Source organism: Pipistrellus hanaki (genome assembly GCF_964339955.1).
Source record: "Pipistrellus hanaki genome assembly, chromosome: 3".
In the NCBI taxonomy this organism is placed as follows: domain Eukaryota; kingdom Metazoa; phylum Chordata; class Mammalia; order Chiroptera; family Vespertilionidae; genus Pipistrellus; species Pipistrellus hanaki.
The window spans coordinates 87,151,917-87,163,529 of NC_140505.1; the positions used below are offsets into that span (position 1 = coordinate 87,151,917).

The 11,613-nt window shown below is 37.0% G+C and overlaps 1 protein-coding gene across 4 annotated transcripts in view; it reads left to right on the forward strand.

The window, feature by feature from the left end:
• The window catches only part of NBEA (neurobeachin), a 796,980-nt gene extending 785,587 nt beyond the window's left edge, over positions 1-11,393 (forward strand). For all 4 annotated transcript variants that reach the window (XM_084879290.1, XM_084879291.1, XM_084879292.1 and 1 more), the window contains 4 exons: positions 4,449-4,550; positions 6,524-6,720; positions 7,528-7,679; positions 9,531-11,393. In XM_084879290.1, coding sequence (XP_084735416.1) covers positions 4,449-4,550; positions 6,524-6,720; positions 7,528-7,679; positions 9,531-9,621 — 542 coding nt within the window. In that variant the 3' untranslated portion in view covers positions 9,622-11,393. The remainder of the gene's footprint in view (positions 1-4,448; positions 4,551-6,523; positions 6,721-7,527; positions 7,680-9,530) is intronic.
• Positions 11,394-11,613: the final 220 nt, after the last annotated feature.

Consider the following 11,613-nt stretch of genomic DNA (forward strand, 5'->3'; position numbering starts at 1 on the left):
CTTAATTTAATTTCAACTTTAAATTGTCATTGACTAAATTTTGACAGAAATTTTATCCTTATAACTGGTTAAAAACATTTTTAGAGAATTATTAAAATACAAATCTCAAATTTGAAACTTTTTGTAGAACTTTTCTACCTCCATAAAATATTCACAGATCTCAGGGTACATAGATTGTAGCTTGAGAAATACCAAGAATTCTGGAAGAGTTGTAGTTATAAGACCAAGTTACAACATGCCTTTTTAAGGAAAAAAGTGATGGGCAATTATACTGACAACTTAAAGTGAATAATGAAGTTTATACATATATATGCACAAAGGCATCCTATCTAATAAAAGAGTAATATGCAAATTGACCATACCTCTGCTACACCCACAAGCCACACCCACCAGCCAATCAGAGTGAGTATGCATATAAGCCCAACCAAGATGGTTATCACCATAGAGAGCATGAGGGAGGCTTAGGTTTCCCCAGCAATGAAAGAAGCCAAGCTTTCCGCCTGCCCTTGCTGGCCTAGGCCTCCACTCAAGGCTACAAAGTTTCAATTGTAGAAGATAAATATATCCCAGATACCAAGGCCTCTGCTTTGGTTGCTAGGGAAAAAATGGGGCTTGGCCAGCCTGCAAACCACCACAGGCCCCTCGCCCCTGCTGCCCCACACCCCAAGGGAACTCCCAACCTGATCCAGGACACCCTTCATGGCAAACCAACTGCCCCCCCCCCCCATGCACTAGGCCTCGATCCTATCTAATAAAAGAGTAATATGCAGATTGACCATCATTCCAACACACAAGATGGCTGCCCCCAAGATGGCTGCCATGAGAGGGCAGTTGAGACGAACCAAGCCTGCAAGGGAGGACACTTGGGGGCAATCAAGCCTGCAGGAGAGGGCAGTCAGTAGTGACCAGGCTGGCAGAGGAGGGAAGTTAGGGTGACCGGGTCTGCAGGAAAGGGCAGTTGGGCGGGACTCAGCCCTGCAGGGGAGAGCAGTTCGGGGGGACCAGGCCTGTAGGAGAGGGTAGTTAGGGGTGACCAGGCCTGAAGGGGAGGAAAATTAGGGGTAAACAGGCTGGCAGGGGAGCAGTTAAGCATCAATTAGGCTGGCAGCAGAGTGGTTAGGGGTGATCAGGCTAGCAGGCAGAAGCAGTTAGGGGCAATCAGGAAGGCAGGCAGGCAAGCTATTGGGAGCCAGCAGTCTTGAATTGTGAGACTGATGTCTGACTGCCCGTTTAGGCAGAATGGGATCAGGCCTAAACGGGCAGTTGGACATCCCTCGAGGGGTCCCAGATTGGAAAGGGTGCAGGCTGGGCTGAGGGACATCCCCCCTCCATGCATAAATTCCATGCACCGGGCCTCTAGTATTTACATATAATGTTTACTCTTTGCTAAGATGATATAGCATCAACTAAACAACACAGCCAGGATAAACCAATGTCACAGCTAGAGCTGTTTAAAAATGAAAAGTTAGAGCCCTGGCTGTGTTGCTCAGTTGGTTGGAATGTCGTCCCATACACAAAAAGGTGGAGGGTTTGATTGCCAGTCGGGGTGCATGCAGGAGGCAGCCAATCAATCAATGTTTCTTTTTCCCTCTCTTCCTTCTTCCTTTCCTCCCTTCCTCCTTCCTTTCCTCTCTCCCTCCCTCTCCCTTTCTTTCTATAAAATCAGTAAGAAATATTTTTAAATTAAAAAAGATAAATAGGCAACATAAGATATTAATATGTGTGATGCTTTTAATGAAATAGTGAGGTATTACAAAACATTGATATTTGTTGAGTCTGATTAAATGGACTGTAAGTGTTTTATGTCCATCTTTCTGATTACACTGCCTTCAAGGGAATTTCACTTCAGTGAATCTTTTTTTCCCATATATTTGTTGAATTTTATTTTGGTTGTTTCTGCCCAATATTTTAATTCCAACTGTTACATTGTTATATTGATGTATAAACATGCTTGTCCCAAATTATGTTTGTACACATAGTTTATAAATCAGTTATCTATGTTGTTGTTTTATTTTTTTCTTTATTGATAAAGGTATTATATATGTGTCCTTATCCCCCCATTACTCCTCACCCTCCCTCTCACTCCCTCACCACACTATTGTCTATGTCCATTGGTTATGCTTATATGCATGCATGCAAGTCCTTGGGTTGATCTCTTCCCCTTACCCCCACCTTTTCCTACCTTCCCTCTTAGGTTTGATGGTCTGATCAATGCTTCTTTGTCTCTGGACCTGTTTTTGTTCACTATATTCCACAAATGAGTGAGATCATGTGATATTTATCTTTCTCTGACTGGCATATTTTGCTTAGCATAATGCTCTCCAGTTCCATCCATGCTGTTGCAAATGGTAAAAATTCCTTCTTTTCTACAGCAGCATAGTATTTCATTATGTAGATGTACCACAGTTTTTTAATCCACTTAGTCTGTTTCCAACTCTTAGCTATGGTGAATTGTGCTGCTATGAACATAGGGGTATATATATCCTTTCTGATTCATGTTTTTATTTTCTTGGAATATATTCCTAGAAGTGGGATCACTGGGTCAAATGGGAGTTCCATTTTTAGTTTTTTGAGGAAACTCCATACTGTTCTCCACAGTGGTTGCACCAGTCTGCATTCCCACCAGTAGTGTACCTTTTTCTCTGCATCCTCACCAGCACTTGTTTGTTGATGATGACTATTCTGACAAGTGTGAGATGGTACTCATTGTCATTTTGATTTGTATCTCTCAGATGATTAGTGGATTTGAACATGCTTTCATAGGACTCTTGGCCTTCTGTATGTCCTCTTTTGAAAAGTGTCTACTGAGGTCCTTTGCCCATTTTTTGATTGGAGTGTTTGTCTTACTTTTGTTAAGTTGTATGAGTTCCCTGTAAATGTTGGAAATTAAACCCTTATCAGAAATAACATTGGAAAGCATGTTCTTCCATACAGTGGGCTTTCTTGTTGTTTTTTTAATGGTTTCTTTTGCTGTGAAAAAGCTTTTTATTTTTATGTAGTCCCACTTGTTTATTTTCTCTTTAGTTTCCATTGCTCTAGGAGCTGTTCCAGTGAATATTTTGGGTTCTCCTTTAGTGCCAACACTGGCTCTCTTTTCCCATTTACTGAACGAACTATCACAGCTCTTCCCAGGTTGGCACTATACCCAATTCACCTTCTAGATTTCCTTTATGACTTCTGTTTTCTTTTCCTCCACACTTTTACATCCCAAGACTATAGAGATTCTTCACTTTCCTTCCAAACTGGCTTCTCTAGTTTTCCCAGTAAGACAGTGTTGGCCATGATGTCCTTTCAACTTTGCTGACCCTTCTCACACTGTTTTCATGCAGTTTATTCACCAAATATTCTGATTATCTCTTCAATTTTATGTGGATTATTTTTTTCCCTACTATACTCTGTGCACATACACTTGTTCATCTTCATGCTTTTCACTATTGAGTGCTTGTGGTGAGAGTAAGCCTATGCAAGGCCAGCGTTGTTCGGTGTGTTCTCAACAGTTCCAGGTTATGTCTTATACCTCTATATTTCCCACTTCTAGCCCCTTGGGAGAATGCCTGTCACTTACAAGGCATTCACTCAGTGTTCCTGAAAGCACCTTACAGTGGGAATGCTTATGGCATATAGTTCAGCTGGACTCTTTAGCTGGCTTTGACTTTATAAAGTCAAGAGAGAAATTAAGATGACCATTTCTTCTTTCCTTTCCTTTCTCTTCAAAAATCATCCCTGGTGGGTGTGGCTCATTTGCTTGGAATGTATCCCATGAAACAAAAGCTTGTAGGTTTGATTCCTGGTCAGGACACAGACACATACATAGGTATGGGAAGCAACTGGTCAATGTTTATTCTCATTTCTCTCTCTCTCTCTCTCTCTCTCTCTCTCTCTCTCTCTCTCTCTCTCTCTCTCTCATCTCTCTCTCTTTCTCTCCCTCCCCCCCTCTCTCTAAAATCAATAAACATATCCACTGATGAGGATTTAAAATAGTCAAAGCTCCTCAGGGATATTTTAAAAGGGGTCGGAACATGCATTTTAAAATTAGATAGCTCTGGGTCCAGAATTTGCTTGCTGTATGAACTTGTACAAGTTATAAACATGGGTTTCTTGGCTATAAAAGAGGGATAATAACAGTGCCTAACTCATCTGAATATTGCTGTTATTAAATAAGATAAGGCATGTAAATGCTTTGGCAGTTTGGTATCTGTTTTATAACAATAACAAGGAAAAAGGAATAATTATCACCATATTATAATGTAAGCACATTATATTTGTTACATTATCCAGTCATCTAAGTAAGAAACAGCAGAGAGGTTAAGTAACTGGCTCGTGGTAAAACACAGCTAGTAAATGCTATTAACAAACATTAATTGTTATTATTTTAAACATCTGATTTAACAGTACCTCTTCATTTCTGTCATCAGCATACAGTACTCTCTGTTGCTATTTCCTTGCAGGTGACTATCCTGCACCAAGGGCTGTTCTCACAGGCCATGACCATGAAGTTGTCTGTGTTTCTGTCTGTGCAGAGCTTGGACTTGTTATCAGTGGTGCTAAAGGTCAGAAATTATTTCTTTCATTTTGGGTCTTTTAAAACTGTACCATTTCCTTAAGTTAACCACGATTCATGACTTTTTTTCCTTTAGAAGGCTCTTTATAGACAAATGTAACCCCAGGATTTTTGCAGCTGTTTAGTTTTAGTATCAATAATTACCAGGACTGATATAAAAACTTTTATGTTATATAGTGTGGTCCTGGCATTCTAGCTAGAATGCTGGAAAATGAAACTGCAGTACTTCCTGTGTGATGCAACCTCTAAAACCTACATATAGAAATCAAAGGAAGACTGGGAAGATGTCCATGGTGGGAGTCACCCTGGTGGGGCATCAGACATGGCCTGGGACCATCACATGTATTATCCTTTTCTTCATAAGTAGAGGGGACTAGGTAGAGGTTGATAGAAAAGAAAAAATGACACGTAGGGTAACTATTTGAACTGGTGTGTCTTGGCAGGCACACTATTGCATGCAGAATTTTGTAATTAGTTTATGTGTGCTGTGAGATGAGAAAAGTTGAAAATTGACAGCTTAGGTTTTTTTGTGTGTTTTGTGGCAGAAGTGTTGTTTTAGGAAAAGCCAGGAAACTTGGGTTCTAATTCTGGCTCAGGATACCAGTTCTTTATGGGAAGGCTCTGGGGCAGGAAGAAGCCCAGTCTTAGAGAAACTGAAAGAAAACCAAAGTGATTGAGTGAGGTTGCCACAGAATTAAAGAGAAAGAAGGCTGAAGAGTGGGAGAGGCCAGTGGCACTAGGATTTGCGATTTATTTTCTTTTATTATAAGTACAGTGGGAAACTATTGAAGTTTTCTAAGCAAGCTGATGAGATAACTAGGTTTGGTTTTTAGGAGCTTATTCTGGTTGCTTTATATCCATAAAAATATAAGGTATGGAAGATGTTTTCTTCAATTTTGTATCTAAGAGTTAATAACCCAGAGATATACACATAAAATATTTTCAATAACTGTCTTTTTAATTAAAAAGAAACACTAACAATACATGTAATATCATTTTACCTGGTAAAGTTAAAAAAAAAAGCCAGTAGGCATAGGAAACAAACATTAATTTTCTGTAGGTGACAGATGACTTTAGAAGTGATGCTATTTTTCTTTCTAATTTTCTGTATTTTCTATAATGAATCTATGTTACTTTAGTAATCAGGAAAAGACTTAGTATGGCTTTATAATTTCATTTACTGTATTTTATAATATTTATATCTACTTAAATCAACTGATTGAAAAATAGAAATGTAATTTACCTACAGTTTTGTAGGTTTTTAGATGGGCAGGGAAGGCCATACCAAACTATGGTTACACATTATTTTTATGAGTTTTTAAATTTTTTATCTTATCAAACACAATTTCTACAGGGGGGAACACAATTGGAGCAAATAAGTCACTCCCCATACTCCTTTTACACTCCTGCCTCACTATTCATTTATTCAAATGACGAAAAGCATAACTATAATCTGAATTACTTGATTAATTATTTTCAACTTGCCTCTTACATTTTATGTATAGACTATAGAAAATGTAAAATTTAATACTGATAATAAGTATTTAGGTGATACAAATATTAGAATTTTGATACATTAAACAAAATTAGTAATTGTTTTGATGATTCTCCAAAACTTTAAAAAAAATATTTTTATAAGCAAATTAAGAAAAAACTTTTGGGTCATAGAGTTTTTTATTCTCACATAATCTATGAACTATATCTTTTTTATGGAGGAAAAGACCAAGTCTTTAACTGGATAAAAATTTTGGAAGATATGTGTGTATTATTTAATAGTTCTCTATTTTTGTTGCATTCAATCATAACATCGGCTCTTGGCTCTTGCCAGCATACTTCTTTTTTATTGTCTACTTTCTTTCACACATCTGAGTGTATACCAGGGATGGTTTGTGGATTTATGGTTGCTAATATGTGACTTGTCATCACCAATGACTCTGGCCATTGTTGCCCTCCATTCTGCAGAGGGCCCTTGCCTTGTCCACACAATTACTGGAGATTTGCTGAGAGCCCTTGAAGGACCAGAAAACTGCCTGTTCCCGCGCTTGATCTCTGTCTCCAGTGAAGGCCACTGCATCATCTACTACGAACGAGGGCGATTCAGCAATTTCAGTATTAACGGGAAGCTTTTGGCTCAAATGGAAATCAATGACTCAACCCGGGTAAATCTGCATGTTTAGTGCTAAATAGAGACTAAAACCAACAGATTAAATATTGACTATTTCAAGTGATTTATATTGGGATTCATAATAGAACTTCTCTGGTATTCAATAAATGTGTGCTGGTTTTAAAGACCTATAAATTCATAGAAGTGCTTTACATTCTACCAAGGGTGCCTGGATTCTTTGAACAAACACAAAGTTCACTTAATCCCAAGTAATTAACTCAGTGAGTTAGGCTTTGCAAATAATAGCTGCTGTTTGATTAGAGGTTAGACTCTTAAAGAGATTTTTTTAAACTCCTTTTATACAGTTTTAAACAGCGGTATCAATGCTGTATCCCCTGAGTTTTTATAGAAGAATCTTACTTTTAGGACTGTAGACCAAAATTACATATACCAAATTATCCTTCACTCACAAATAAATTGTAATCCCTGGTTTATCATTATTAAAAACTCTATTTAAATATGCTCCTGCCATTTGTTCTAAAAGTCTTAACATTGTTAATATTTGGGGCTTAACAAAACATCACGTTACTTCATTCTCAACTTCTTCCTGGATTAGACTGATGATATTCTCTTTGGGACTTCTGTTATTTTGTAATATAAATTGGTTTTAATAAGATCCTTTGTTTATGTAATAACTGATGAATTCCACATTGGAAATTCCATGGATCAGACTTTAAAAAACTTGGACATATGGCCAAAAGTTGATAATAATTATAAGGAAACTGTATTGAGTATTTTTTTAGTACTGACCATTGATTGGGAAACACTGGGAAAAATGTCTGTTTTTCTGCCTTTTCTGAAGGCAATTCTCCTGAGCAGTGATGGCCAGAACCTGGTGACTGGAGGGGACAATGGTGTGGTCGAAGTCTGGCAGGCCTGTGACTTCAAGCAGCTGTACATTTACCCTGGATGTGACGCTGGCATTAGAGCAATGGATTTATCCCATGACCAGAGGTGAGCCATGAGGGGAAGTGTAATCACTTGAGAATGGTCATGGAAAGTTCTTTACATTCTACCAAGGGTGAAATATGCTGTAAGATTCCAGCATCCAGATGGAAAAAAAGACTAGTTCAGAAAAGGGTAAGTTGAGGATAGGAGTATGTGCTGTAATAGAGGATTCTGGCAAGAGGGAAACAGAAGACAAAAAGAAAACAAAGGAAAATAGGGAGTCTGAAAATGAACAGGCACAGCCCAAACAGAACTATTCCATCAACACCTCTGCTCTCATACCCTCCCCTAGGCTCAGCCAGGCCTCCCTGGCTTACATGATGTAAAGGAGACAGTTTCAGCAGAGCTGAGCTTCAGCTTCAGGCGTACTTCCCACTAACTAATTTCCAGAAAAAAACGCACAGTGCAGACTACAGCTGGTGCCTGCTTTAAAAGAGGCGAGGCTCTCTCTCATTCCTCAAAACAATCCCCACCCCATTTTCTTATTTACATTTTTTTCAATTATGTTATTTTATTGAATTGTATGTATTTCCCTGAGACACTACAGTCTTTTCTTAATTAATATGATTTTTCATTTTTTCTTAGTTTGCAACAGGATTTTGCTATTTCCTAAAATTCACCCTTGGTTTATTATATAGTGAAAACACTATTTAGAATGTAAAGTCTTAAAATTTCTAAATTTTGAAAATAAATTAAAACTGTATAATTTTAATATGGTATGTAATTTCTCATGTTTTGCTATATACAGGCAAAAGTAGGTTTGTAGTTGTGAGTATGTGAAACAGAGATTATTCTTATATTGTTATTTAATTATTATATAGTTTTCCATATAAACAACTGTAAACCTACTTTTACTTCACCCTCTTAACAGAAAAAAGAAAAGCTTGTTAATCAGAGTTTTCAACTATATGTATATTCTTTATAAGAATATTGGTTTTAAAATATAAGTATTAAGGCTTATGTAATAAATTTAAAAAGGCATCTTTATAATATAGTAAAATGGTACTGAAGTTATAAAAAACAGTATAATTTAATTTAGTTTGGAGAAGGGATACTTTATCTGCAGCTCATCCTGGTTTTAAAGAAAATTTAAGCTGATTATTCTTAGAATGCTATTCTAAGATGCTGTAGTCTATATTAATGAATAAATAGGAATGGCTTCCTGGGTAATTACTTATATATGCAAAGATGTTTCTAAAGTATTTGAAATAATTTGTGTTCTTAAGGAGTTGAACTGTTCTCTCTGATATTCTTACTTATTCATCATATATTCAGATTGGAAACATTTGCTACCACCATCATAGATTAAGCAGGATATAACACATAACAAGATTACTGGCCCCAAAGAACTCAAATAACCATAATTATATGTGAGAGAAGCGAGGACAGAATAATATACCTGTTTCTTCTGGAAGGGTGGGGAGGGCAGTAAGGCTTTCTCTAGGTGTGGAGAGGTAGGTCAGTCAGAGAGCATAGGCATAGTCACAGCTCTCAGGGGTCACTGAAGAGGAGTGAGGAAAGGTACTACCAAGTTTCTATGTCCTTATAAAACACAAAAATAATCTCACCCTTCATCTCAGTTACGAGTTGTTAGATAAACATATATTGAGGGTGCATACTCCAAAGTGCTTATCAGACAGGGTGTCTTATCAAGCATTAAACTATACTCAGTCTGGCAGTTCAGGTATGTGGAGTTGATTCAGCTTCACTCAGGAGAACCACGAATACATTTTAATCCTATCTCAATGAACACAGGACTGAGATGTGGTGAACTTTGAGATCATGATCATGTCTTGTGTAAAATAGCAACCACATAAGTGATTTGTGTCACTCCTAATGCTATCTCTGCTTTCCCAGGACTCTGATCACTGGCATGGCTTCTGGTAGCATTGTAGCTTTCAATATAGATTTTAATCGGTGGCATTATGAGCACCAGAATAGATACTGAAGACAAATGAAGAACCAAAAGCCAAGATAAAGCTGAGAGCACAAGTGCTGCATGGAAAGGCAATATCTCTGGTGGAAAAACTCGTCTCCATCACCTCCGTATGTACATTCCATCACACCCAGCAATAGCTGTACATTGTAGTCAGCAGCCATTTTACTTTGTGTATTTCTTCATGACTAAATACCAGCTGCTACCAAGCAAGCTTATATCATGTAAATTATAAGAATTGGGAAATGTTATGGTAATTATTTCATTGTGGTTAATTGAGAAAAGGTAGTAGGACGCACAGGAGACTTGACAATTCTGAGGAACCTTATGTCCAGTTGTTACAAAGTTAAGCTCTGAACCTAACCTGCATCCCATTTCCAGCCTCTTTTCAAGCTGAGAAAACAAAACAAAACATGTTTGATACTTTGTACATCAGATGCATCTTATTTAAAGGGATACTTTTGTAAAAGTAAAGCCTTGTATAAAAAAACACACCAAAATGTTTCTTAATTTTATTGTGGAGTTACAACTTGCATGCTCTTTAACCCTGATGTATTGATGGAAAAGGTGCATCCACACTATGAAACAGAAGGATCTGTCCAAGGACACAGCTCATATAAAATGGTTGTATTTAGGATCAATTGGTAATCTTTGACATTTTCGCTAAAATATGATATGTACTTTTTAATCTAAATTCATCCCTTCTAAGTGAAATTTGCTCATAAAGCATTTGGATACTTAAGCCATTATTTGCCACTTTTGGTACTTTATACAAAGAAAATTCAGCCCCACCCATCATAATTTGATACAGTAAAAAAGGGGTTTGACACAGCAGAAAGGGGATTTAGGGATGAGGTCTGGGTTTTTATTGTATAAGTAGAGTCATGATCATTAATTCAACAGTAATGACTTCCCAGCTTCTGGACATTTCTTCCAGAGTCATCTGCTGGCTTAGTCTCTGTACATTTATGGGAAGAGAATCTGATGCTTTTTGGTTCTTGTTGTTGCTATTTTGTTTTTCTATTTGGTTCTTGAATAGCTTAGTTTCTTTAATAACAAGTTGGACTTAATCATAACAATAGCTAAAGTTATTATTTTAGGTTTCTGTGAAATTCTCACCTAAAGTCTCATTCTTAGTCTAAGGCACTTCATCTTTTATGATATAAAATTATGGCTATCAAATTATTTTCCATACATTGTAATGATCAAGTTATACATGCAGGGGTATATACACTTTATTTATGTTTCTACTTTGTATATTTGGTGACTGTATTGTCATAGATGTACATATTGTGTCAGTAGGGCTATGAGGCATGTTACAGGAATGTAATTTTCTCAGAATTTACACTTACTTGCAGTCATTTATTTAAAAAGATTAAACAGGATAATGGGTTCTTTCTATTGGCACTTTGCACCAGAAACATGTCATTATTTATTTATGTGACTACTTATTTGTTATTCACCTATACTAGTAAGTTTTAGCACTGCATTCCTTCTTCATTCTTGTTTGTATTTATGAAATCCTGAAATTCTGGGGAATCAGCGTAATGATTAAGTTATTCATCACCAGGCTGTAAGCAATATCTTGAGTTTGTAGCTTAGAATCGGGAGGACACAGAACATCTGGAAGACAAGTTCATTTCATCTTGAGATCATGGTGGAATATTTTGGATATATAAATTCCTTAAGCTATTATAACCATGTTTTATTGCAAAGATGTAAAATATGCCAGATGTGTGTGAGTTGGATATCAACAAATGAAAAATAAAATATGCAAAGAATTTACTGATTGCTTTACATTTCTTTGGACACATCACTTACATGCATTCATTATGTCGTCATACAAGTTTAAGAAATGAACATCACCTTGTATAAAAGCCTACAGCGTCTAAAACATGAAATTGTCTCCTAATGAGGTTCTGTCATTTGCTAAAACATGAGCCACTCTGCTTGGCCATCTGGCAGGGATTAGTGGCAACAGTGATCGGAGGGAAACTGCCCTTG